The 25,090-nt window shown below is 40.4% G+C and overlaps 1 protein-coding gene across 2 annotated transcripts in view; it reads right to left on the bottom strand.

Annotated features, from left to right (window-relative positions):
* Positions 1–4,641: 4,641 nt before the first annotated feature.
* The window catches only part of plekha2 (pleckstrin homology domain containing A2), a 73,360-nt gene continuing 52,911 nt past the window's right edge, over positions 4,642–25,090 (bottom strand). For both annotated transcript variants that reach the window (XM_062961369.1, XM_062961370.1), the window contains exons 8-12: positions 22,678–22,746; positions 18,900–18,970; positions 17,445–17,508; positions 11,488–11,565; positions 4,642–8,370 (exon numbers count right to left, since the gene is read on the bottom strand). In XM_062961369.1, coding sequence (XP_062817439.1) covers positions 8,008–8,370; positions 11,488–11,565; positions 17,445–17,508; positions 18,900–18,970; positions 22,678–22,746 — 645 coding nt within the window. In that variant the 3' untranslated portion in view covers positions 4,642–8,007. The remainder of the gene's footprint in view (positions 8,371–11,487; positions 11,566–17,444; positions 17,509–18,899; positions 18,971–22,677; positions 22,747–25,090) is intronic.

The raw sequence follows: 25,090 nt of genomic DNA on the forward strand, positions 1-25,090 counted from the left end.
GTCGGTGCGTCAAAAGGCGCAAAGCCAAGCGGTGCCAAAGGGGCGCGACTCCAGAAAGACTGGGTTGTTGTATGTTTTCCGGGCTGTATGGCCATGTTCCAGAAGTATTCTATCCTGACGTTTCGCCTACATCTATGGCAGGCAAGATTCTGGAAAAGATTAAGGAAGTGGTCTGCGAACACTTAGAAACAAATGCGGTCATTGCTAATAGTCCACATGGATTTAACAAAAACAAGTCATGCCAGACTCATCTGAGTTACGAGTTGGGTCGATACAGGGAATGCCGTGGATGTAGCCTACCTGGATTTCAGTAAGGCCTTCGACAACGTTCCCCACGACCTTCTGGCAAACAAACTAGTAAAATGTGGGCTAGACAAAACTGCGGTTACGTGGATCTGTAATTGGCTAAGTGAACGAACCCAAAGGGTGCTCACCAATGCGTCGTCTTCATCTTGGAAAGAAGTCACGAGTGGAGTGCCATCAGCAGGGCTCCGTCCTGGGCCCGGTTCTGTTCAACATCTTTATTAACGACTTATACGAAGGGATAGAAGGCACGATCATCAAGTTTGCAGACGACACCAAACTGGGAGGGAGAGCCAACACTCCAGAAGACAGGAGCAGAATTCAAAACGATCTTAACAGATTAGAGAGATGGGCCGAAACTAACAAAATGAAGTTCAACAAGGACAAATGCAAGATACTTCACTTCAGCAGAAAAAATCGAAATCAAAGATACAGAATGAGTGACGTCTGGCTTGACATCAGTGTGTGCAAAAAAGATCTTGGAGTCCTTGTGGACAACAAGTTAAACATGAGCCAACAATGTGATGCGGCAGCTAAAAAAGCCAATGGGATTCTGGCCTGCATCAATAGGGGAATAGCGTCTAGATCCAGGGAAGTCCTGCTCCCCTCTATTCTATTTTGCCTTGGTCAGACCACACCTGGAATACTGTGTCCAATTTTGGGCACCACAGTTGAAGGGAGATGTTGACAAGCTGGAAAGCGTCCAGAAGAGGGCAACTAAAATGATCAAAGGTCTGGAGAACAAGCCCTATGAGGAGCGGCTTAAAGAGCTGGGCATGTTTAGCCTGCAGAAGAGAAGGCTGAGAGGAGACATGATAGCCATGTACAAATACGTGAAGTCATAGGGAGGAGGGAGCAAGCTTGTTTTCTGCTGCCCTGCAGACTAGGACGCGGAACAACAGCTTCAATCTACAAGAAAGGAGATTCCACCTGAACATCAGGAAGAACTTCCTCACTGTGAGAAGGGCTGTTCGGCAGTGGAACTCTCTGCACCGAAGTGTGGTGGAGGCCCCTTCTTTGGAGGCTTTTAAGCAAAGGCTGGATGGCCATCTGTCGGGGGTGCTTTGAATGCGATTTCCTGCTTCTTAGCGGGGAGTTGGACTAGATGGCCCATGAGGTTTCTTCCAACTCTACTATTATATGATTCTATGATTCTATGATTCTCCCATCAGCGACCCACAGTTTTGCAAGAAATAGTGTGTCCTTCTGCATGAAGAATTCTTGCAACCTTAGCCACACTCAGATGTTGCTTGGCCACACGTGTCCACAATTTCATCCACGAAATGTGCGGCTCATGGATTGCACATTCCCCATCCTTCTGGTGCTGCAGCATCCTGACTGTCACACCTTGTAGGTCATGCAGCAAAACTGGGATAATTTGCTCCAATAAACTGCTGTTGAGTTAAGATGAAGATGGTGAACTTCAGAGCTGCCTCGCTCACAAATCCTCTTTCATCTTCTTGTTCGGCTCATTATCGGAAATCATTTAATACACAGGAAGCCCTTCCCTGTTCCAGACAATTTGGTGACCTCTGCCGTGAAATGTCACCTTTCCAAACAATGGGGTTGGAATTTGTCACAATTGAGGAGAAAACTCGGACACTGTGGGTTTTTTAAACCAGCGGCAGCTTGCTTTGAACTCCGAGGTGCCCTTGCCACACTCCTCTTGATCTAGCGCAAGCGGCCATTCATTTATTACACTTGTAAAAACATGCGAACGCTTGCATAATTGCAAAGGCTTGCCGACAGGCCGCCTGCAACAGGACTTGCCAGTCTTTGCTCTTTGGCCGGCTAATGAAGCATGTTTACGGCGCAGTGGAACTCTCTGCCCCGGAGTGTGGTGGAGGCTCCTTCTTTGAAGGCTTTTAAGCAGAGGCTGGATGGCCATCTGTCGGGGGTGCTTTGAATGCGATTTCCTGCTACTTGGCAGAATGGGGTTGGACTGGATGGCCCATGAGGTCTCCAACTCTACTATTCTATGAATCTATGATTCTAAAAGATGAAACTCGTGCCTTTTTACCTCTCAAGAGCACAGAGGAGCACAGCTCTCCCAAACGCACCAAGCTCAAGACCCTTTCAAACCTCCACAAAGCGTTTTTGGAAGAAAGCAAACAAACAAACCCAGGTTTGAATTAGTTGTCAAAATCTTTCATGCCCAAAATCACTAGATTGTTGTGGGTTTTATGGCCATGTTCTAGAAGCATTCTCTCCTGACGTTTCGCCCACATCTAGAACAGGCATCCTCAGGTAATGAGGTTATGTTGGAAACTAGTCAAGTGGGGTTTATAGAGGAAAAGGTAAAGGTTTCTCCTGACGTTAAGTCCAGTCGTGACCGACTCTGGGGGTTGGTGCTCATTTCCATTTCTAAGCAAAAGAGCCGTTGTCCGTAGACACTTCCAAGGTCATGTGGCCATTGGCATGACTGCATGGAGCACCATTACTTTCCCGCCAGAGCAGTACCTATTGATCTACTCACATTGGCATGTTTTCGAACAGCTAGATTGGCAGGAGCTGAGGCTAATAGCGGGCACTCATTCCGCTCCCGGGATTTGAACCTGAGACCTTTTGGTCCACAAGTTCAGCAGCTCAGTGCTTTAACACACTGTGCCACCAGCCCCCCCCCCCTTCCCAGTGGCATATATCATAATATATCAGTGGAATATAGATGGGAGAAAGAACTCTTGTCTGTTGGAAGCAGGTGGTAATGTTTCGATTGGCCACCTTCCTTAGTATTGAAAAGCCTTGCAGCTTCAAAGCCCGGCTGCTTCCTGGCTGGGGGAACTGTACCATGCACGAGGCTCTAACTCAGGATAGTAAAGGTACCGTACTGAAAATACAATACTATATCATTTCTCTCAAATGCTTGGTGCCAGATACATTTGGGATTTCAGATATTTTGGGATATAGCATTTGTGGATTCAACTTCTGCAAAACTGTTTTTTCATAGAAATGAAATAGATTCATAGGTACATAAAGGGGCCCCCGGTGGCAGTGTGTTAAAGCGCTGAGCTGCTGAACTTGCAGACCAAAAGGTCACAGATTCGAATCCCGGGAGTGGAATGAGCACCTGCTGTTAGCCCCAGCTTCTGCCAACCTAGCAGTTCAAAAACATGCAAATGTGAGTAGATCAATAGGTACCGCTCCAGCGGGAAGGTAATGGCGTTCCATGCAGTCATGCTGGTCACATGACCTAGGAGGTGTCTATGTACAACACCGGCTCTTCGGCTTAGAAATGGAGATGAGCACAAACTCCCAGAGTTGGACTCAACTAGAAATCTTTCCTTTTTAATTAATACAATTAATATAGCCCTATAAGTGCCATGATTCAGTGCTATGAAAGCTTGAGATTTTTTAGTGTGGCGAGGCACCAGCACGCTTTAGTAATGAATGTGAAAGATCTTGTAGAACTACAAATCCCCTGGTTCCATACCATTGAGCCATGGCATTTAAAATGGTGCCAATCAGGTGCCAAATGGCATTCATTCTGCAGCCTCTAACATTGGAATAAGGCTCTGGTTTATAGTTGGACATGACTGGACTTAACATCAGGGGAAACCTTTATCTTTACCTTTACTTTAGATACATAAGATTAAGACATTCTCTGTAGGAATCTGTGGGTCTTCCAGGATGACCTGCTAGAAGCTAGTCACAAAGTTGCTATAGAACTGTGGTCCCCAAGAACTAAAATATGGTCCGCGACCTCAGCACTACACTGTTGCAACAAGAGTGACTGGTCTCATGAAATCCTCTTATAGTGCCAAGGCAATGGGGATGTCGGGAGGGAAAAGGCCGACTACCTATGAAAGGCATGACAACAAGCCTCCTGACTGCTGCTTCTCCTCCTCCTCCTCCCTACCCAAGTGGAGCCATTCCTTGTGGCGCCTGCAAGTGGGTGTGCCTTTGTGTCTTAGTTTTTAGGCCTGTTCCTGGGGTTATTTGGGGTGCCGATTCAGAAAATTGAATTGGGTAGACCACATCAGCTCTGGATTATGAATTATGGTTTTCTGTGGGCGAGCAGATGGCGACAGTTACTTCGGAATTGCCTCCATTAACTTAGTAAAACTGTGCCGATTGTGTGATGTGTATTTTTGAAACCACCTCACAGCAGGTGTCTGTTTTGGTAGGAAAAAGATGGAAGAACTGGCAGATTCCTAAGCCCATTTTGCGTGCAGATTTCACTGCCTGAATCAAAGGAACCCAACTTTGTCTTTCTTCCATGGTTGCTTTGAACTGTTTCGAGATGGGAAAGCAATGGAAATATTGTCCCAGCAGGACGCAACCATGATGGATCATGCATTGCCTTTTGAAAACAGACAAGAACTTCCAGAAAAACATTGGCAAACTTAATAAGCTGGTCAGTGTTAAAAATACTCTATACATTAGTGCAAACAAAGACAATTTTCAAAAACAAGCCGTACCACAGGTTCAATATACATTTCCATTTGCAAACTAAAAGAAAAGGTTAAGTTGTTCCACTTTCATTTGATTGAGTCCAGTGCATTTTCAGCATTTTCAGCCTTTCCGGCAAGATCCACTAATTCCGGCACAAATGTCTTTTAACAATTTTTGTACACAAGGTGCTTTTATGCTACAGTGGTTCTCCCTCAAACACAGAATATTATGGGGAATTCATCTCCCAAAAGTAACCCGCTCCGTGTTTTCCATATTCTTTTTGTTTTGTTTTGACGCAGAGACAACTAACTTCCGACTTGAGCTATCCATAAGAAAAAAAATACCAGGATAGGTGCAAGGCAAGAGTCATCTCAATTTCCCTCTGTCTCGTAACAAAACTAAGAGAAAAGACAAGTAATACTAAAGGATTTCTCATTCGAAATATCAAAAGACGAAGTGATTGCAATCCATTCATTCTTTTGACGTGGTCACTATTGTTCAGTAGCCAAGCACGCAATCGTCCATGGATTCAGCTATCCATGGCTTGAAAATAATTTTTCAAAATCCCAAAGGCAAACCTTGATTTTGCTATTTTATATAAGGGATGTCACTTTACTCTGTAATTGTACGAGGGTTGAATGAAAAGTAATGCCTCCACCTTCGTTACTTGGGTCTGGATGGGAATATTTTAATAAATCAAACGCAGAAATAATCCTTAGAATGTGCTCTTTAACTACCACTATTCACTTTTTCCGCATAATCGCCAGACAATTGGATACATTTCTGCCAATTATGAACAAGTTTTATGAAGCTGTCACGGAAGAAGTCGACACTCTGTTTCCGCAACCGGTGTCTCACAGGACCCATCGTGCAGAGATCTTCCGATAGCCAAGCAAAGCAATAATGTGACCCACACGTTCTTGTGAAATGCCGATTATGCTTGACATTTCTCTCTGAGTGATACGACGATCGTCCTGAATCAATCTGTCAACCTTTTGCTTGTGAAACTCGGTGGTTGCTGTCACAGGACGTCCAACTCTTTGTTTGTCACACAAGTCAGATGTTCCCACCTCGACATCTTTAAACTTACTCGCCCAGGACTCACTTCAACACAATCCCCATAAACAGCTTGCATTCTCTGAGGAATCTCCTTTGGGGTGACACCTTCTGCTGTCAGGAATTCAATGACTGCACGTTGCTTAAGTCTCATTGGTCAACCGTCTGTGCAGGGTTCCATACTTCGCCCTTTAACAACACAACCGTTCAATGCTAAGGCTTCCCGCCAAATGGAACTGTAGAGGAGAGTCTACTGAACAAACCAGGACCTGCCGCAGACCAGGACTGCCTTCTGTTGAGGAGTTACGAAGGTGGAGGCATTACTTTTCATTCAACCGTCATATATAATGCAACTAGAGCACCCACAGATTTCGGTATCCATTGGGGATCCTGGACCTAAACCTCAGTGGATAGCAATGGCCCACTGTATTTCTACAGAATGCAACTGAGCGTTTATTAAGGCAGATTTAAGGAGATATAGACTGCAAATACACTACTTTGAATTCTCTGTATCCTATCCTTTCACATATCAACAATAAGCTTTTTGAGGTTAATGTCTGGCATGATTTTTTAAAACCAATCTTATTTGATGCCAGTGCTTACTTTCCTTGCAACGCATCTTCTTTTTGCATTCCTGAAACAGTTGCAATATAATACAAAAAGGGTTTTCTTACCACAGAGATTCACACAGTTTATAAGACTGTAGTTTTTTTTGCATAGCTGAACAAAATAGTCCATGCTGTGGTGTGGTTCTGGTATATAGATTTTTTTTATGTCAGGAGCGACTTGAGAAACTGCAAGTCGCTTCTGGTGTGAGAGAATTGGCTGTTTGCAAGGACGTTGTCCAGGGGACACCCAGATGTTTTGATGGAAGGCTTCTCTCATGTCCCTGCGTGGAGCTGGAGCTGATAGAGGGAGCTCATCTGTGCTCTCCCCGGGTTGGATTCGAACCTGGAAGCCACTGCATCGAGATAAGTCCATCAGATTTTGAAGGGTCCCTTATGCATTTGGATACATATCTGCATTACACTAAACAAGGAATGGCCAGTTTAAAAATAGTTTTTTAAAAAATATGACTACGGTTGCAAATTTTGAAAAAGCAATGATGGTTCGGACTGCAATGATATTGTTCGAAAATATAGGAAATGCTCAGAGATTGAAGCTCATGTTCACTATTATCTTTGAGACCCATCAGTCTACTCAATGCAAATTTGGTAATTCTTTTTCAACAAGGCAGACAATACTCCCTCTTCTAAGGTGCTGGGGTTAGTTTATGCAATAGATGCTTGATTTCCTTTTCACATTTGCTCAGCCTCCCTCCACTATCTATTATCATGCTCGCAGAGACCACTGGAATCGTACTATGTGGAACGTATCCAAATCAGAGTTGAAACATCCAGAAAGTTGCCTTTTTACAAATGCCCTGTCTCTATTAACATCCATACTAACTATATCTGACTCCACTATATTGGACAACGATTCTCACTATGTTCATTCAGCAGGACATGATGGGAGTTGTACTCCAACACAACTGGGGAGAAGGTGGTTTGCTACCACTCTAAATGAATCCCTTTGGCAATATTATGCCATCTTCAGGTTCTTTATACCATAAAATAAGTACCTTTTCCACATGCCCGGAGGTTATGTGTCTTCCACCTCTCCCACAAGGCAGAAAAGGCTCTCTCTTGCAAAAATACTTACTAAAAGGGCTACAGAAGTAAATTATGGAAGGAGAGTAAGTGGTTCTATGAGGTTTCTATCACATCACATTGTCAGAAGTACCTTAAAAGTCATTTCGTCTAGCCCTTTAACATATCAAAAAGCTCAGTCCCTCCATGTGTGCCATGACCTGAAAACTGGGGTGCAACTAAGCACATTACAATTCAACATTAAAGGGTTCCAGTGCGTGAACCAAGCTACAAAGATGAAAGCAACACTCTTAACTAGCATTTTCTTAACTAATTTGGTGGCATGGATTCTTCTTCCATGTAGGCATCTCAGTGGAACAAACCACAATGCTTGAGGACAAGTCTTTGCTTATTCAAGAAGTCTCGGGATAGAAAGGTCTTCTAGATCAAGGAAAAGTATGTATGAGTGGCACCATTATAGAGCGGATAGGTCGTAGCCTCAAATTGAGCCTGCTGCAGTTGAGAAGATCTCATTTCATGCCCTTCCGAAGTTCATAGCTATATAGTGGTTCCTCCCAGTTTCCCGAGCCTCTGTTTGGACAGTGGTCATTTCCCACACCACACACAGTTACACGTCTGAGGTTCGGATGCTTTCGTCGTCCAAGTCGAAAGGGAAAGGGCGCTCTTTCAACTTCTGGGGCTCCGAACTGTGCCGCAGCCGCCTCGCCGGCACCGAGCCACACTCTCGCTCAGAAAACAGAGGTGCAAACTCAGAGTCTTTTAACTGACTGGCCTTTTGCTCCGCTCCGGGCTGCTGGTTCCCTTCCGACTGCGGGACGGGCATCCAAGGAAGCCAGCAAGAGGTGGACGGGCTCTTGCCGCCGGGCGATTTGGGCTCCTCTCCCAGCTGCTTCAGCCGCGCAATGGACGACGTGGACGCGGAGGGGCTGCCACGTTTGTTCATGGACATGGACCTCACCAGGGACATTTCCTGCAAATGGAGAAGAAGGAGACAGAGACTCACAAGCTTTTCTTCCCAACTTTTGAGTTCTAGATTGCCAGTGTATATGCACTAAATACCCCAACTGCTTGCTATTTCTGAACAACTATTCTTACTTTGGCATCCAATACTAATACAGTACAGCAGGGGTCCCCAAACTAAGGATGCGGCCCTCCAAGGTCATTTACCTGCCCCCCGCCCTCAGTTTTATAATATAATATTTTTATATCATTTCAAATGGAGCCCCCAGATGGCATAGTGGACTAAGTGACTTGAAGGTTGGGTTGCTGACCTGAAAGCTGCCAGGTTCGAATCCCACCTGGGGAGAGTGCGGATGAGCTCCCTCTATCAGCTCCAGCTCCATGCGGGGACATGAGAGAAGCCTCCCACAAGGATGGTAAAAACATCAAAACATCCGGGTGTCCCCTGGGCAACGTCCTTGCAGACGGCCAATTCTCTCACTCCAGAAGCAACTCAAGTTGCTCCTGACACGAAAAATAAAAATAAAAATATCATTTTAAATAATATAATATATTGTAATACATATAATATTGAATATAATACTAATAATACCATATAATAATATTAATTATATGATATATATTACATATAATATTACAGTATAGTTCAATATACAGTAGAGTCTACTTATCCAACACTCGCTTATCCAACGTTCTGGATTATCCAATGCATTTTTGTAGTCAATGTTTTCAATACGTCGTGATAGTTTGGTGCTAAATTCGTAACTACAGTAATTACTACATAGCATTACTGTGTATTGAACTGCTTTTTCTGTCAAATTTGTTGTATAACATGATGTTTTGGTGCTTAATTTGTAAAATCATAACCTAATTTGGTGTTTAATAGGCTTTTCCTTAATCCCTCCTTATTATCCAACATATTCACTTATCCAACATTCTGCCGGCCCGTTTATGTTGGATAAGTGAGACTCTACTTTAGTAATATATAATGCTAACTAGCTGTGCCCGGCCACGCGTTGCTGTGGCAAAGTGGTGGTGGTATTGGTTAAAAATTGTTTTGTAATTTTTATTTGACGTTATTTGTATTTTTAAATAAATTTTATTGTAAGTTATCTTTTTATTATATTTTATTATTTTCTTGTATTATTTTTAGTTATTTTCTGTTATTATAGTATTTTATTGTATTAATTTGTTAGTGTTTTTAATTATTTTTTAGTGTTTTATTATTATTTTTTATTGGGTTGCTAGAAGACCAAGTTGGAGGAGCTGAGCCTTCTAACTGGCAGCAATGGGATAAAAGCAATTATTCCTCTCTCTCTAATTAAGACTTTATTTTTCTTTCCTTTTTGTTGTATCAACCTAGAGGCGTGGATGATGGGTTGTGTTGTCAAATTTCGAGGTTGGGGGGCCTGTAGTTTTGTTGTTTTGTGGGTCGCCGTGATGCCATCACTCTTTTATATATATAGATAGTTCAATATAGTAATATATAATGCTAATATTGTGCTATGCTAATAATATAATATATTGTATGTACATACAGCTGCTCTGAGTTCCCTTCGGTGTGAGAAGGGCGGGATATAAATGTAATAAATAAATGTAGTAAATGAATAAATAAATAATTTTGGACTTAGGCTCGCCCAAAGTCTGAAATGACTTGAAGGCACACAGCAACAACAATCCTAATTAACTTGATAATCTCATTGGCCAAAAGCAGGCCCACACTTCCCATTGAAATCCTGATAGGTTTATGTTAGTTAAGATTGTTTTCATTTTTAAACATTGTATTGTACTTTCATTGTTGTTGTTTTGCACTACAAATAAGACATGTACAGTGTGCATAGGAATTTGCTCAATTTTTTTTCCAAATGATCATTCATAGTCTGAAGGATTGGGGACCGGCCCTCTGCTTTAAAAGTTTGAGGATCCCTGCAGTAGAGTCTCGCTTATCCAACATAAACGGGCCAGCAGAACATTGGATAAGCGAAAATGTTGGATAATAAGGAGGGAATAAGGAAAAGCCTATTAAACGTCAAATTATGTTATGATTTTACAAATTAAGCACCAAAACATCATGTTTTACAACAAAACAACAGAAAAAGCAGTTCAATAGATGGTAACATTATGTAGTAATTACTGTATTTACGAATTTAGCACCAAAACATTACAATTATTATTTATTACAGTCGATGACCAGCAACAGAAAATGTACAAGCATCAGAATAGCGTACAAATGTATACAATCAGATATTAAACACAGTGAAGAACAAGGTTAAAACACAAAAACATTGACTACTAAAGCCAGACTGTGTTGGACATTCTTAAAATTTCATATAATGTGATTTTATTTTGTAATGGTATCTGTTTTATATGAACTGTTGTTTTGTAGATTGTTTTATATGAATTGTTGCTTTTACATTGTTTTTAGGTATTGAATTTTTGGCTATTTACTGTAAGCCGCTTTGAGTCTCCTCGGAGAGAAAGGCGGGGTAAAAGTGATGTAAATAAATAAATAAATAAATAATACAGAATGTTGGATAAGTGAAGGTTGGAGAAGCGAGACTCTACTGTACTGCCAATAATAATAAGAAAGAGTTGTTGCCTCTCCTTGTGGCTCAACACAGGGTACAACACCGTTAAAACAAAGAGATAAACACCATTAAAATACAAGATGAACAGATTTAACATGAAATGTGTGAGCTAAGACAATTGCCATGTTTGCATATGGTTTTGTGGAATTGATTCCTTTCATCAGAAAAAATAATTCCACAGACCCAGACGAATTATGGGGTGGGTTGGAGATTAATCTGTTTAGCAGTCAATTTGCTTGGCTAATTTGGGCTTTTTAGGGTTTCCAATGAGGCTCGGTGTCCTTTTTTCAAGGGAAATTGAGGCAACCCGTCTGAGTTGGTGCCAATGTCTTCATCTGCAGCTGTGGCAAGGCGTGGGCAGTGATGTGCCTGTCCCCAACCTTGGAGCTGGCAACTCCGGGAGGGACGCGGCATTGCAAAGCCACCTCCTGGAAATGAGCTATCCCTCAACTTGTTTGCCCAAGACATTGAAACACATGACGCCTGCTTGAGACAACAAACAACGAATTAACTGATGAAGCAAAAAGGATGTGACCTACCCTCGGGCAGCTTTTTAGTGCCTGTGCCGCCCCCGCGATCGCTTTGATCCAGCTGTGCATCTCCTCGGGGCTGTAGGCCTGCAAGCAAAGGAAGAGGAAGACTAGTATGGGACCTGTCCAAAAGCAACTCCTTGACCTGGTCCTCGGGTCTCTTTGGGCTGAACCATGGCCCACGGTCATAGTAACTTGAAAGCTGAGAAATGCACATAATTCGAAACATTGAGTGAAGAGCCCTGGTGGCGAAGTGCTTTAAAGCACTGAGCTGGAGACCGAAAGTCCCAGGTTCAATCCCCGGGAGCGGCGGGAGCGGCTGCTGTTAGCTCCAGCTTCTGCCAACCTAGCAGTTCGAAAACATGCCAATGTGAGTAGATCAATAGGTACCGCTCCGGCGGGAAGGTTACAGCACTCCATGCAGTCATACCAGCCACATGACCTTGGAGGTGTCTACAGACAACGCCGGCTCTTCGGCTTAGAAATGGAGATGAGCACCAACCCCCAGAGTCAGACATGACTGGACTTAACATCAGGGGAAAACCTTTACCTTTTTTTTTTTTTTTTTTTACGAAACATTGATTTCAGGGCACAGGTTGTATTCAAACTGCAGGAAAAGCGATTCCATTAAAACATTGGGTAGAATGTCTTGACTATTATTGCTGTTCAACAGTGGAATATGCTGCTTAGGAATCCAGTGGAGTCCCCTTTTCTGAGGAGGCTGGATGGCCATCCATCAGGAGGGCTTTGATTGTGTCTTCCTGCCTGGAAGAAGAGGGTTGGACTGGAGGGCCCTTGGAGTCTCTTCTAACTTTAAGATGCTATGATTTTAGCATTATAAAATGGCTATGGACGGATAGATGTTGCATCTACATTGGACTTGACCTTTACTCATTGACCAATGGCACAGGCCCATAAATATAGAGCAACACACACAAAACCGTGGGGATTCCATACAGGAAACAATCACAGCCAGCTAACACCTCCCAACAAAGGATCCACCCAGGCGGGAAGCAGCCAGGCTTTGAAGCTGCGAGGCTAATCAATGCTAATCAAGGTGGCCAATTGCAACACTCACACTTGCCTCAAACAGACAAGAGTTCTTTCTCCCACTCTGGATATTATTCCGGAAATACATAAACCCCACTGGCCTAGTTTCCAACACTCATAACCTCTGAGATTGCCTGCCATAGATGTGGGCGAAACATCAGGAGAGAATGCTTCTGGAACATGGCCAGACAGCCAGGAAAACTCACAGCTACCTAGTGATTCCAGCCATGAAAGCCTTCGACAACACATCAAATGGTATTGTTTTTAAAATTGTTCTGTGTTGCTTTGGGTCTCAATTAGAGAGATAAAAGAAAATTTTACAAATAAATACCATAATAATAATAATAATAATAATAGTAATAATAATAATAATAGTTTATTAACCTGCTTTGATTGAAGTCAAAAATCAGAAACTCCTCAAAGCACAGCAGACAAAAAATCAGTACAAGAAAACCGCACTACAAACTAGAGCTGACAGTTGGCACAACAAAACATTGCATGGAAAGTTCCTTGACAAAATTGAAGGAGAAGCTGATAAGGAGAAGACCTGGCTGTGGCTCATGAATGGGACCCTGAAGAAGGAGACAGAAGGCCTGACCCTTGCAGCCCAGGAGCAAGACATCAGGACAAAGGCAAGTCAGGCCAAGATCGAAAAATCAGCTGATGACCCAAAATGCAGACTGTGCAAGGAAACCGACAAAACCATGGATCATATCCTCAGCTGCTGTAAGAAAATCGCACAGACAGACTACAAACAGAGGCACAACTATGTGGCCCAAATGATCCATTGGAACTTATGCCTCAAGTACCGCCTCCCAGCAGCAGAGAACTGGTGGGATCACAAACCTGCAAAAGTATTGGAAAATGAGCACGCAAAGATACTGTGGGACTTCTGAATCCAGACCGACAAAGTTCTGGAACACAACACACCAGACATCACAGTTGTGGAAAAGAACAAGGTTTGGATCATTGATGTCGCCATTCCAGGTGACAGTCGCATTGACGAAAAACAACAGGAAAAACTCAGCCGCTATCAGGACCTCAAGATTAAACTTCAAAGACTCTGGCAGAAACCAGTGCAGATGGTCCCGGTGGTGATGGGTACACTGGGTGCCGTGCCAAAAGATCTCAGCCGGCATTTGGAAACAATAGGCATTGACAAATTACGATCTGCCAACTGCAAAAGGCCACCCTACTGGGATCTGCGCGCATCATCCGAAAATACATCACACAGTCCTAGACACTTGGGAAGTGTTCGACTTGTGATTTTGTGAAACGAAATCCAGCATATCTATCTTGTTTGCTGTGTCATACAACGTTGTTGTGTCTATCATCATCATCATCATCATCATCATCATCTCTTTATTTCCAGTGAGAAGAGAGAAGGGATGGCAGACATTCCCTCCATTCTAAATCCTGCCAAGGAAACTCACAATAGGTTTACTTTAGATGTTTGATAGGAAAGAACTTAAAAGTACAGAAAAACAACAAACAAGCCATTGACTGTAATGTGAATTAGGACCCAGGCAATGCGCAGATCCATCCAACAGTATTTATTTTTGTTAGAAAAACAACCAGATTTGGTTTTGCCAAATGCACCAAAGACTCTTGCCATTTTGCTCTCCAAGGAGACAAGGATTTCATTCTCAATTGTGGGGATGAAAAAAGAGGGGATGTTTCATTCCTGATGCCTCGTCCAAGCCAAAAAGCACCCCAGATGTTTCACTTCCTTAAACCTTTTCCTCAACTTCTCCAGTTGCAATAAAACCAATGCAAACAAAAACACGGGGCTTGTTGAACAAGGCTGAAAAGCAACAAATCCCCATGAGCTTTGGGTAAATATTGCTTTCTCAGAAATGGAAACAACACGGACAGCCTGCCGTTCACTGCCACCGAAAGCTGACATCAGCAGGGTTCACCCACGCATCACTCCGAGCAGGCCAAACCCCAAAGGCTCAAGGAAGGGAAAGTTCTGGTCACTGGGAGTCCTTGTCACCGCCCGGGACAAGCCAAGCACCGGGAGATGTACTCGCTCCATCGGTGAAAAATGGGCCTGGAGAAATGCTGCGATGCTCTCCAAATGGGTTGGACATCTTCCATTAACTCCATCCAGCCTGACCATAGCAGTTTGAGGAACACTGGTTCAGATGGTGTTGTTGTGCCTTCAAGTCAGATGTGGCTTATGGCGACCCTACCATGGGGTTTTCTTGGCAAGAGAATGACTTGCCCAAAATCACCCAGGTTGGATCTAAACTGCCATATATATTGCGCCAAATTGCTATGTGTGTGTGTGTAAAGAAATCCTTGCAAAGTTGCTTGCAAAAGATCTCTGCAAAAAGGGAGCTGAGCTTTTACAGAGGCAAGCCACGCCTCAAACAATGTATCGGTTTGCTGGCAGATGGCTGGGTTTGTCAGTTGGTAATCTGAGCTTGCAGGGAGAGCACAAAAATGGAGAAGCTCTCTAGCTACGGTCAAGTAGCAGTTTGAATATGCTATGCTTTAAATAGAATGCTGATGTTATTGATCTTATGCAACTACATGGACATTGAACGATTGCAGAACTGTTTTATATTTTAACTCAACAAGCAAGAGTAAAGTTCTTTTGTTCTTTCAATTCCTCTGCCTGGTGTGAGTCTTTTGCACATGGTGTTAACTGGACGCTGCTGGATTCCGCTATACTCGTTAATAATATATACTCCAGTTTCCAATCCCAGATTATCTGCTTTGAACTGGACTGAAGCTGGATCTAAGTAAAGGTAAAGCTTTCCCCCTGACATTAAGTCCAGTCGTGTCCGACTCTGGGGGTTGGTGCTCATCTCCATTTCTAAGCCGAAGAGCTAGCATTGTCCGTAGACACCTCCAAGGTCATGTGGCTGGCATGACTACATGGAACGCCGTTACCTTCCCGCCGGAACGGTACCTATTGATCTACTCACATATAAATGTTTTCGAACAGCTAGGTTGGCAGAAACTGGAGCTAACAGCGGGCGCTCACTCTGCTCCCCGGATTTGAACCTGTGACCTTTCGGTCTGCAAGTTCAGCAGCTCAGCGCTGTAACACACTGCGCCACCGGAGGCTTTGAAGCTGGATCCACACTGCCCTATATCCAGGATCCGGTTATCGGTGTGAGGGTTTAATTGAGACTTATTCAGCTCTCCGTCTCAAGTCTCCCCTCCGTCAGCACTCTAGCAATCTGCTTAGACGCACGAACACACATACACACATAGCTGTCTGCCAAGCCCGGCTGTTCAGAACTTTTATTGCTCTAATTACAGCTATTTACACAAGCACAGCCGGAGAAGCTCATACACATGTCCGTCTACAATTGATGGTGACCAGTGAAGAACATTATCAGTAAAACTGTCTACATCCACATTCCTTTCCAGTGACTGATGTCCGGCTATGTAATGCAAGCTACACAATGTCACTCTAGCAGTAAATCTTACTCTATGCATTTAACTAGAGCCTCTGGTGGCTCAGTGTGTTAAAGCACTGAGCTGCTGAACTTGCAGACCGAAAGGTCCCAGGTTCAAATCCAGGGAGCGGAGTGAGCGCTCACTGTTAGCCCCAGCTTCTGCCAACCTAGCAGTTCGAAAACATGCCAATGTGAGTAGATCAATAGGTACCTCCGGCGGGAAGGTAACAGTGCTCCATGCAGTCATGCCAATGGCCACATGACCTTGGAGGTGTCTACGGACAACGCCGGCTCTTCGGCTTAGAAATAGAGATGAGCACCAACCTCCAGAGTCGGACACGACTGGACTTAACGTCAGGGGAAAACTTTACCTACCCCACCTTACTGGAATTGCACACACACTAGCTTTAACAATGAGTGAACATTTAATACCACACAAACCATAACTCTGACACCGATTTCAGATTACCTGCTTTGAACTGGATTATATGAGTCTACACTGCCAGATAATCTGTGATAAACGGATAATATTTGGAGTCAAATACTGGATTATAGGGCAGTGTAGATCTGGGATATAGGGCAGTGTTGATCTCTGTGCCTCACAATGTGACTTTGGAAATTTTGGGAGCTGTGGAATGGTTCAAGTTATAGTAAAATAATAATAATAATAATAATAATAATAATAATAATAATAATAATAATAATAGACATTGACAAAATTACGATCTGCCAACTGCAAAAGGCCACCCTGCTGGGATCTGCACGCATCATCCGAAAATACATCACACAGTCCTAGACACTTGGGAAGTGTTCGACTTGTGGTTTTGTGAAACGAAATCCAGCATGTCTATCTTGTTTGCTGTGTCATACAACATCGTTGTGTCAATAATAATAATAATAATAATAATAATAATAATACTTTATTTTTATATCCCGTCACCATCTACTCGAAGAGACTCGGGGCGGCTAAGAAGAACAAGGTATAACAAGTTAAAACATATAAAACAAAAGCAACACGACAATCAAGTAAAATAAACAAATCCAAACACAATTATACAATAAAAACCATAATAACCGGATAAAGGTAATAAAAACAATAAAAGTAACCCAAGTCTCCTTGTGGAGAGAAAAAGTGGGGTATAAATAAACATAATAAACCTAAACAACAACAACATAACAACAACAACCTTTCTATGTTGTGACTCTCTCTTTGGGCAATACTAACTCATTATTCCAACCCATAGTAGAAGTTTCTTGGATAAATACTTTAACTATCTATGGAAACAGGAGCCATACATAAGCCTAGCTTTCAAGATACTTCCTTCTGTTTTACAATTTGGTCTCCTCAGTCACAGTATTTTACAAATAGTTCAGAATTGGGGTGGGCAAAACTCACTTTGAGCATCTTTAAAAGTAAAAAAGTAAAAAATATAAACCACAAATGTGGAAGGATGATGGTAGTTGAAAAGTGATAGTTCTAGAAGGCTGGTCTTTTTTTACCTGGATATAGAAGGTCCTATAGCTTGTGGTGACTTCGAAGAGATTGTCCCGCATTAGGAGGTCTCTGGAAAAAACATTAAAAAGAAGATGAGATGGAACCCAACACACACAATGGAAACATTTATTATTCCTCTTCATCGTGATATAATGGGTCCAGCTCAGTTGTTATCACCATCTTTCCAACTCAAGACCCAGTTCCCCACAGGATATCTATTTATATATTGATTTTTTATTTCATTAATATATTGAAACATATAGTCTGCTAGATATTCATACCATGTTTGATTTCCCTTTTTTCTGTACTCTTTCCATCCCAACACAACCGTTGCTGGTGGTGCTCTTATCATATACTGTATATACTCGAGTATAAGCCGACCCAAATATAAGTCGAGGCACCTAATTTTACCACAAAAAACTGGGAAAACATTGACTCAAGTATAAGCCGAGGGTGGTCAATTTCAGAAATAAAAATAGATACCAATAAAATTACATTAATTGAGGCATCAGTAGGTTAAATGTTTTTAAATATTTACATAAAGCTCAACTCTGATTAAATCATTATTCTCATCTTCTTCAATGTAAATGTGCTTATGTATCCTTTTAATAATAATAGAGTAAAATAATACATGTAATAATAATAATAAATACAGGAAAATAATACATGTAATAATAAATAGAGTAGAATAATAAACATAATAATAATAATAATAATAAAGATCAGAGTGAAATAATAAATGTATTATTAATAATAATAAAAATAGAGTAAAATAAATATAATAGTAGCATCAATAGTAGAGTACAATAATATATGTAATCATAATAGAGAAAAATAATAAATAATAAATGTAATAAAATTACATTAATTGAGGCATCAGTAGTTTAAATGTTTTTGAATATTTACATCAAACTGTAATTTAAGATATGACTCTTCAACTCTGATTAAATCATTATTTTCATCTTCAATGTAAATGTACTTATGTATCCTTTTAATAATAATAGAGTGAAATAATAAATGTAATAATACTAATAATAAACGCAGTAAAATAAATGTATTAATAATAAAAATAGAGTAAAATAAATGTAAACATAACAACAGAGTAAAATAATAAATGTAATAATAATAATTAATAGAGTAAAATAATAAATGTAACAATACCAATAATAATAGAGAAAATTAATAAATATACTGTATATACTTGAATATAAGCCGACCTAAATATAAGCCCACTGAGTATAAGCCGAGGAGGTTTTTTTTTCAGTCTTAAAAAAGGGCTGAAAAACTAGGCTTATACTCGAGTATATACAGTATTTTATAATATTTGCCTAATCTTTATTACAACTGTTTCCTTCCATTTCCATGGTAAAAAACAGTTTTTTCCCCATCATCCAAAAAGATTTTGGGCACCAAGTGTCAACTGCTAAAAGTAAAGTCGAACTGGAAAAGTGAAGTCATACCCAGATTTGACAAGGCATTCGTGAACTTTCAGCACGTCTTTGAGAAGGATGGTCCGCAATGGCTCCTTATCCTGAGGAAAGGCAAAAAAGATGTTGGTTGAGCAAAGGAAATTGGTAATAACAGTTGTAATAATAATAATAATAATAATAATAATAATAATAATAATAATAATAATAATAATATCACACATAATACATAATACACAATACATAATACATAATACACACATACACATAATTTACATAATAAAAAATACATCACACAGTCCTAAACACTTGGCAAGTGTTCGACTTGTGATTTTGTGATACGAAATCCAGGATATCTATCTTGTTTGCTGTGTCATACAATGTCGTTGTGTCAATAATAATAATACAGTAGAGTCTCACTTATCCAACATTCACTTATCCAATGTATTATCCAATGCAGTTTGCCTTTTAGTAGTCAATGTTTTTGTAGTCAATTTTTCAATACATTGTGAAGTTTTGGTGCTAAATTCGTAAATAGAGTAATTACTACATTACTGCTTTTTCTGTACATTTGTTGTAAAACATGGTGTCTGGGTGTTTATTTGTAAAATCATAACTTAATTTGATGTTTAATAGGCTTTTCCATAATCCCTCCTTATTATCCAACATTTTCGTTTATCCAATGTTCTCCCGGCCCGTTTATGTTGGATAACCGAGACTGTACTGTAATAATAATAATTGCACTATGTAACACAATTTTTGTTCCTGGGCAATAAATATCATTTCCTAATTGGTTCTATTCTTAAAACATGAAACTGAAAAAAATCCTTTGTTTTTATGGGACATCCTGCCACACATTTTGCTATTGTTTTTCAATGAATATCTCATAGTCTCAACCAATTCAACATAGTTTAAGTAAATATCTCAATAAATATCTCATCTTCTCAACCAACTCAACAAAAGATGCTGTGTTAGTGTAATTTTTAAAATTACAGATTTTTAAAACTCCATATGATACCACTTAGAATGCGTCTACACCAGGGGTCCTCAAACTTTTGAAGCCGAGGGCCGGTCCACAATCCTTCAGACTGTTGAGGGGCCGGATTATCATTTGAAAAAAACAAAACAAATTCCTATGCATACTGCAAATGTCTTATTTGTAGTGCAACAACAACAACAACAACAACAAAAACAATACAATATTTTAAAATGATAACAATTTTAACCAACATAAACCTATCAGGATTTCAATGGAAAGTGTGGGCCTGCTACTGGCCAATGTGATAGTCAAGTTAATTAGGATTGTTGTTGTTGTTGTTGTTGTGTGCCTTCAAGTCATTTCAGACTTTGGCTGAGCCTACGTCTAAAACTAATTATTTATTTACTGCATTTATTTACTACATTTATATCCCACCCTTCTCACCCCAAAGGAGACTCAGAGCAGCTGTATGTACATACAATATATTATATTATTAGCATAACACAATATTAGCATTATATATTACTATATTGAATTATACCACTATACTATTATATAATATGTAATATATAACATATAATTAATATTAGTATATGGTATTACTATTAGTATTATATTGTATAACATAATATTATTATCAATATTATATGTATATACAATATATTATATTATTAAAACTGATATAAAATATTATATTATAAAACTGAGGGCGGGGGCCAGGTAAATGACCTTGGAGGGCCACATCCGGCCCCCGGACCTTAGTTTGGGGACCCCTGGTCTACACAATAGAATTACTGCAGTTTGGCATCATTTGAACTGCTGCGGCTCGTTGTAACGACTTCTGGGACGTAGTTTGTTCGGACGTCAACACTCTTTGGTAGAGAAGGCTGCAGACCTTGTAAAGATTTCAGTTTTGCACCATAGACAAATGTAACAGGTTTTTTTTCGTATCATGAGCAAGCTGAGTTGCTTCTGGAGTGAAACAATTGGCCGTCTGCAAGGATGTTGTCCAGGGGACGCCCGGATGTTTTGATGTTTTACCATCCTTATGGGAGGCTTCTCTCATGTCCCCGTATGGAGCTGGAGCTGATAGAGGGAGCTCATCCACGCTCTCCCCGGGTGGGATTCAAACCTGGCAGCTTTCAGGGCAGCAACCCATCCTTCAAGTTACGAGGCTTTTATCCCCTAGGCCAGGGGTCCCCAAACTTTTAAAGCAGAGGGCCGGTCCACAATCCTTCAGACTGTTGAGGGGCCAAATGATCATTTGAAGAAAAAAAAATGAACAAATTCCTATGCACACTGCATATGTCTTATTTGTAGTGCAAAAACAACAACAACAACAACAAAAGAAAAATACAATATTTAAAAATAAAAACAATTTTAACCAACTCAAACCGATCAGGATTTCAATGGGAAGTGTGGACCTGCTTCTGGCCAACAAGATAGTCAAGTTAATTAGGATTATTGTTGTTGTGTGCCTTCAAGTCATTTCAGATTTTGGGCGAGCCTAAGTCAAAATTTTATTTATTTATAATTTATTTATTTGCTACATTTATATCCTGTCCTTCTCACCCTGAAGGAGACTCAGAGCGGCTTACAATTTATATCTATATACAATATATTATATTATTAGCATAGAACAATATTAGCATTATATATTACTATATTGAATTATACCACTATATTGTAATATTATTAGTAATATTACATGTAATATATAATATACTAGCTGTGCCCGGCCACGCGTTGCTGTGGCATTGTCTGGTGGTGTTGGTGAGAACTTGTTGAGGTAGTGGTGGTATTGAATGTCTGTTGTATGGTTGTCTTTATGTTGAGTATGCATTTGGTTGTTTGTGTACTGTGAAAGTGGTGAGGGTAGAGGGGGGTCTATGTCCCTGTGTAGTATTGTATAGTATTTATACGTTGTCCATGTGTTGTGAATGCTTGGATTGTGTCCTGCTGCATAGTAGAAAGGGTTGGGCTTGATGGCCCTTAGGGGTCTCTCCAAACTCTTGTGCCTGTCCCCTGGGCTGAGTAGGTTGCTAGGAGACCAAGTGGGCGGAACTTAGCTTTGTAACTGGCAGCAATTGGATAAAAACAATTATTCCTCTCCCTCTAATTAGGACTTTATTTTTCTTTTCTTTTTGTTGTATCAACCTAGAGGCGTGGATGATGGGTTGTGTTGTCAAATTTCGAGGTTGGGGGGCCTGTAGTTTTGTTGTTTTGTCCGCTGCCCTGATGCCATCACTCTTTTATATATATAGATAATTAATATTATTATATGGTATTATTATTAGTATTACATTGTATTACATTATAATATTTCTATCAATATTATATGTATATACAATATTATATTATTAAAAGTGATATAAAATATAATATTATAAAACTGAGGGCAGGGGCCAGGTAAATGAGCTTGAAGGGCTGCATCTGGCCCCCGGACCTTAGTTTGGGGACCCCTGCCCTAGGTCATCGGAGGCTCCTATGTAAAGTTAAAACCATTGGAAGTCTGCAATGATTTATTTCATCGCTGGGTGGCAGACTGTTCTTCCAAAGAAAAGACAGAGCCAGCGGATTGCCCAAAATTACAGTATGAACCCTGTTTGCACAAATAATACATTCATGGAAACAGTAATCTGTGAAGTATAGCAAACCCACCTGAAATGAATAGTGTCGTATCCTCTTTACCAATTTGGAAGTCCTCCAGTAAAATGATGTATTTTACTAAATATTTTCCTTAATGGAAAACGGGGCTTTAGCTCCGAGGAGATGGGATGCTCACTAGTCAGAGGACACGATCCTAAAGCACGCCGTGCCTTGACTACTTACCTGTTCACACTTGTAGTAACTGATGGAAAAATCATCTAGAGTGAAAAACCGCCGTTTCCAGCTCTTTCTCTGAAAGGCAGAAGAAAACAAATGTTAAGACTAACATTATTTCCAGCGATGTTGTTGAAAGCTTTCATGGCTGGAGTCACTGGGTCGCTGTGAGTTTTCCAGGCTGTATGGCCATGTTCCAGGAGCATTCTCTCCTGATGTTTCGCCCACATCTATAGCAGGCATCCTCAGAGGTTGTGAGATCTGTTGGAAACTAGGCAAGTGGAGTTTATATATCTGTGGAATGATGTCCGAGGTGGAAGGAAGATCTCTTGTGCAATAGTTGCAATTGGCCACCTTGATTAGCACTGAATAGCCCTGCAGCTTCAAAGCCTGGCTGCTTCCTGCCTGGGGGAATCCTTTGTTGGGAGGTGTTAGCTGGCCCTGATTGTTTCCTGTATTGCCTCAAACAAACAGGACTTCTTTTGTCTTGCCTAATTTCCAACAGACTTCACAACCCCTGAGGATGCCTGCCATAGATGTGGGTGAAACATCAGGAGAGAATGCTTCAGAATATTCCTCCACGATTTTGTAGCACTTTATTAACTACCTCATGTTTCATAACACACTTAGCGCACTTTTGCCCAGTTCGTTTTTATGATTTTATTGCTGTATTTTAATATGTTTTTACCAATGTTTTTTACTATTTTTATGTTAATGTTTATTTTCATTTGCGTGTAGTTTTTGCCGTTTGATGTGTTTAATGTTCCTTATTTTATTTTATTTGCTTTCGCCCTATGTAAGCCGCCCCGAGTCCCTTCGGGGAGATAGAGGTGGGGTATAAGAATAAAGATTATTATTTATTTTATTTATTCAGGAACTTGGTCATTCAGCCCAGAAAACTCACAGGAAGCCAATGTTATAAATATTATATACACACACACACACACATGTATATATATGTTTATATGTGTGTATATATGTATATATGTATATATATACACTAATCCAACACTCACTTATCCAACGTTCTGGATTATCCAACACATTTTTGTAGTCAATGTTTTTAATACATCATTATATTTTGGTGCAAAATTCATAAATACAGTAATTACTACATAGCATTACTGTGTATTGAACTATTTTTTCTGTCAAATTTGTTGTATAACATGATGTTTTGGTGCTTAATTTGTAAAAACATAACCTAATTTGTTGTTTAATAGGCTTTTCCTTAATGCCTCCTTATTATCCAACATATTCACTTATCCAACGCTCTCCCGGCCCGTTTACGTTGGATAAGCGAGACTCTACTGTATATGGTTTATATATGTATATATATGTGTGTGTGTGTGTGTAATATATACATACATACACCGTATATACCTGAGTATAAGCCGACCCAAATATAAGCCGAAGGATCTAATTTTACTACAAAAAAACTGGGAAAACATTGACTCAAATATAAGCCGAGGATGGTAAATTTCAGAAATAAAAACAGATACCAATAAAATTACATTAATTGAGGCATCAGTAGGTTAAATGTTTTTGAATATTTACATAAAGCTCTAATTTAAGATAAGACTGTCCAACTCTGATCAAATCATTATTCTCATTTTCTTCAATGTAAATGTGCTTATGTATCCTTTTAATAGTAATAGAGTAAAATAATACATGTAATAATAATAATAATAATATAGGAAAAGAATATATGTAATAATAAATAGAGTAAAATAATAAATGTAATAATAAGATCAGAGTAAAATAATAAATGTATTAATAATAATAAAAATTGAGTAAAATAAATGTAATAGTAGCAACAATAATAGAGAAAAATAATAAATGTACCATATATTCTGGAGTATAAGCTGACCCAAATATAAGCCAACCAGGACCCTCACCCGAGTATAAGCCGAGGGGGGCTTTTTCAGTCTTAAAAAAAGGGCTGAAAAACTAGGCTTATACTCGAGTATATACAGTATATGTTTATATGTGTATATATATGTATGTGGGGCCCCTGGTGGTGACGCAGTGTGTTAAAGTGCTGAACTGCTGAACTTGCAGACCGAAAGGTCCCAGGTTCAAATCCCGGGAGCGGAATGAGCGCCCGCTGTTAGCTCCAGCTCCTGCCAACCTAGCAGTTCGAAAACATGCAAATGTGAGTAGATCAATAGGTACCGCTCCGGCGGGAAGGTAACGGCACTCCATGCAGTCATGCCGGCCACATGACCTTGGAGGTGTCTATGGACAACGCCGGCTCTTCGGCTTAGAAATGGAGATGAGCACCAACCCCCAGAGTCGGTCACGACTGACTTAACGTCAGGGGAAAACCTTTACCTTTACCTATATATGTGTGTGTGTGTGTGTGTGTATATATATATATACACTAGCTGTGCCCGGCTACGCGTTGCTGTGGCGAAGTATGGTG

The sequence above is a fragment of the Anolis carolinensis genome, unplaced genomic scaffold, assembly GCF_035594765.1.
Source record: "Anolis carolinensis isolate JA03-04 unplaced genomic scaffold, rAnoCar3.1.pri scaffold_8, whole genome shotgun sequence".
NCBI lineage: Eukaryota > Metazoa > Chordata > Lepidosauria > Squamata > Dactyloidae > Anolis > Anolis carolinensis.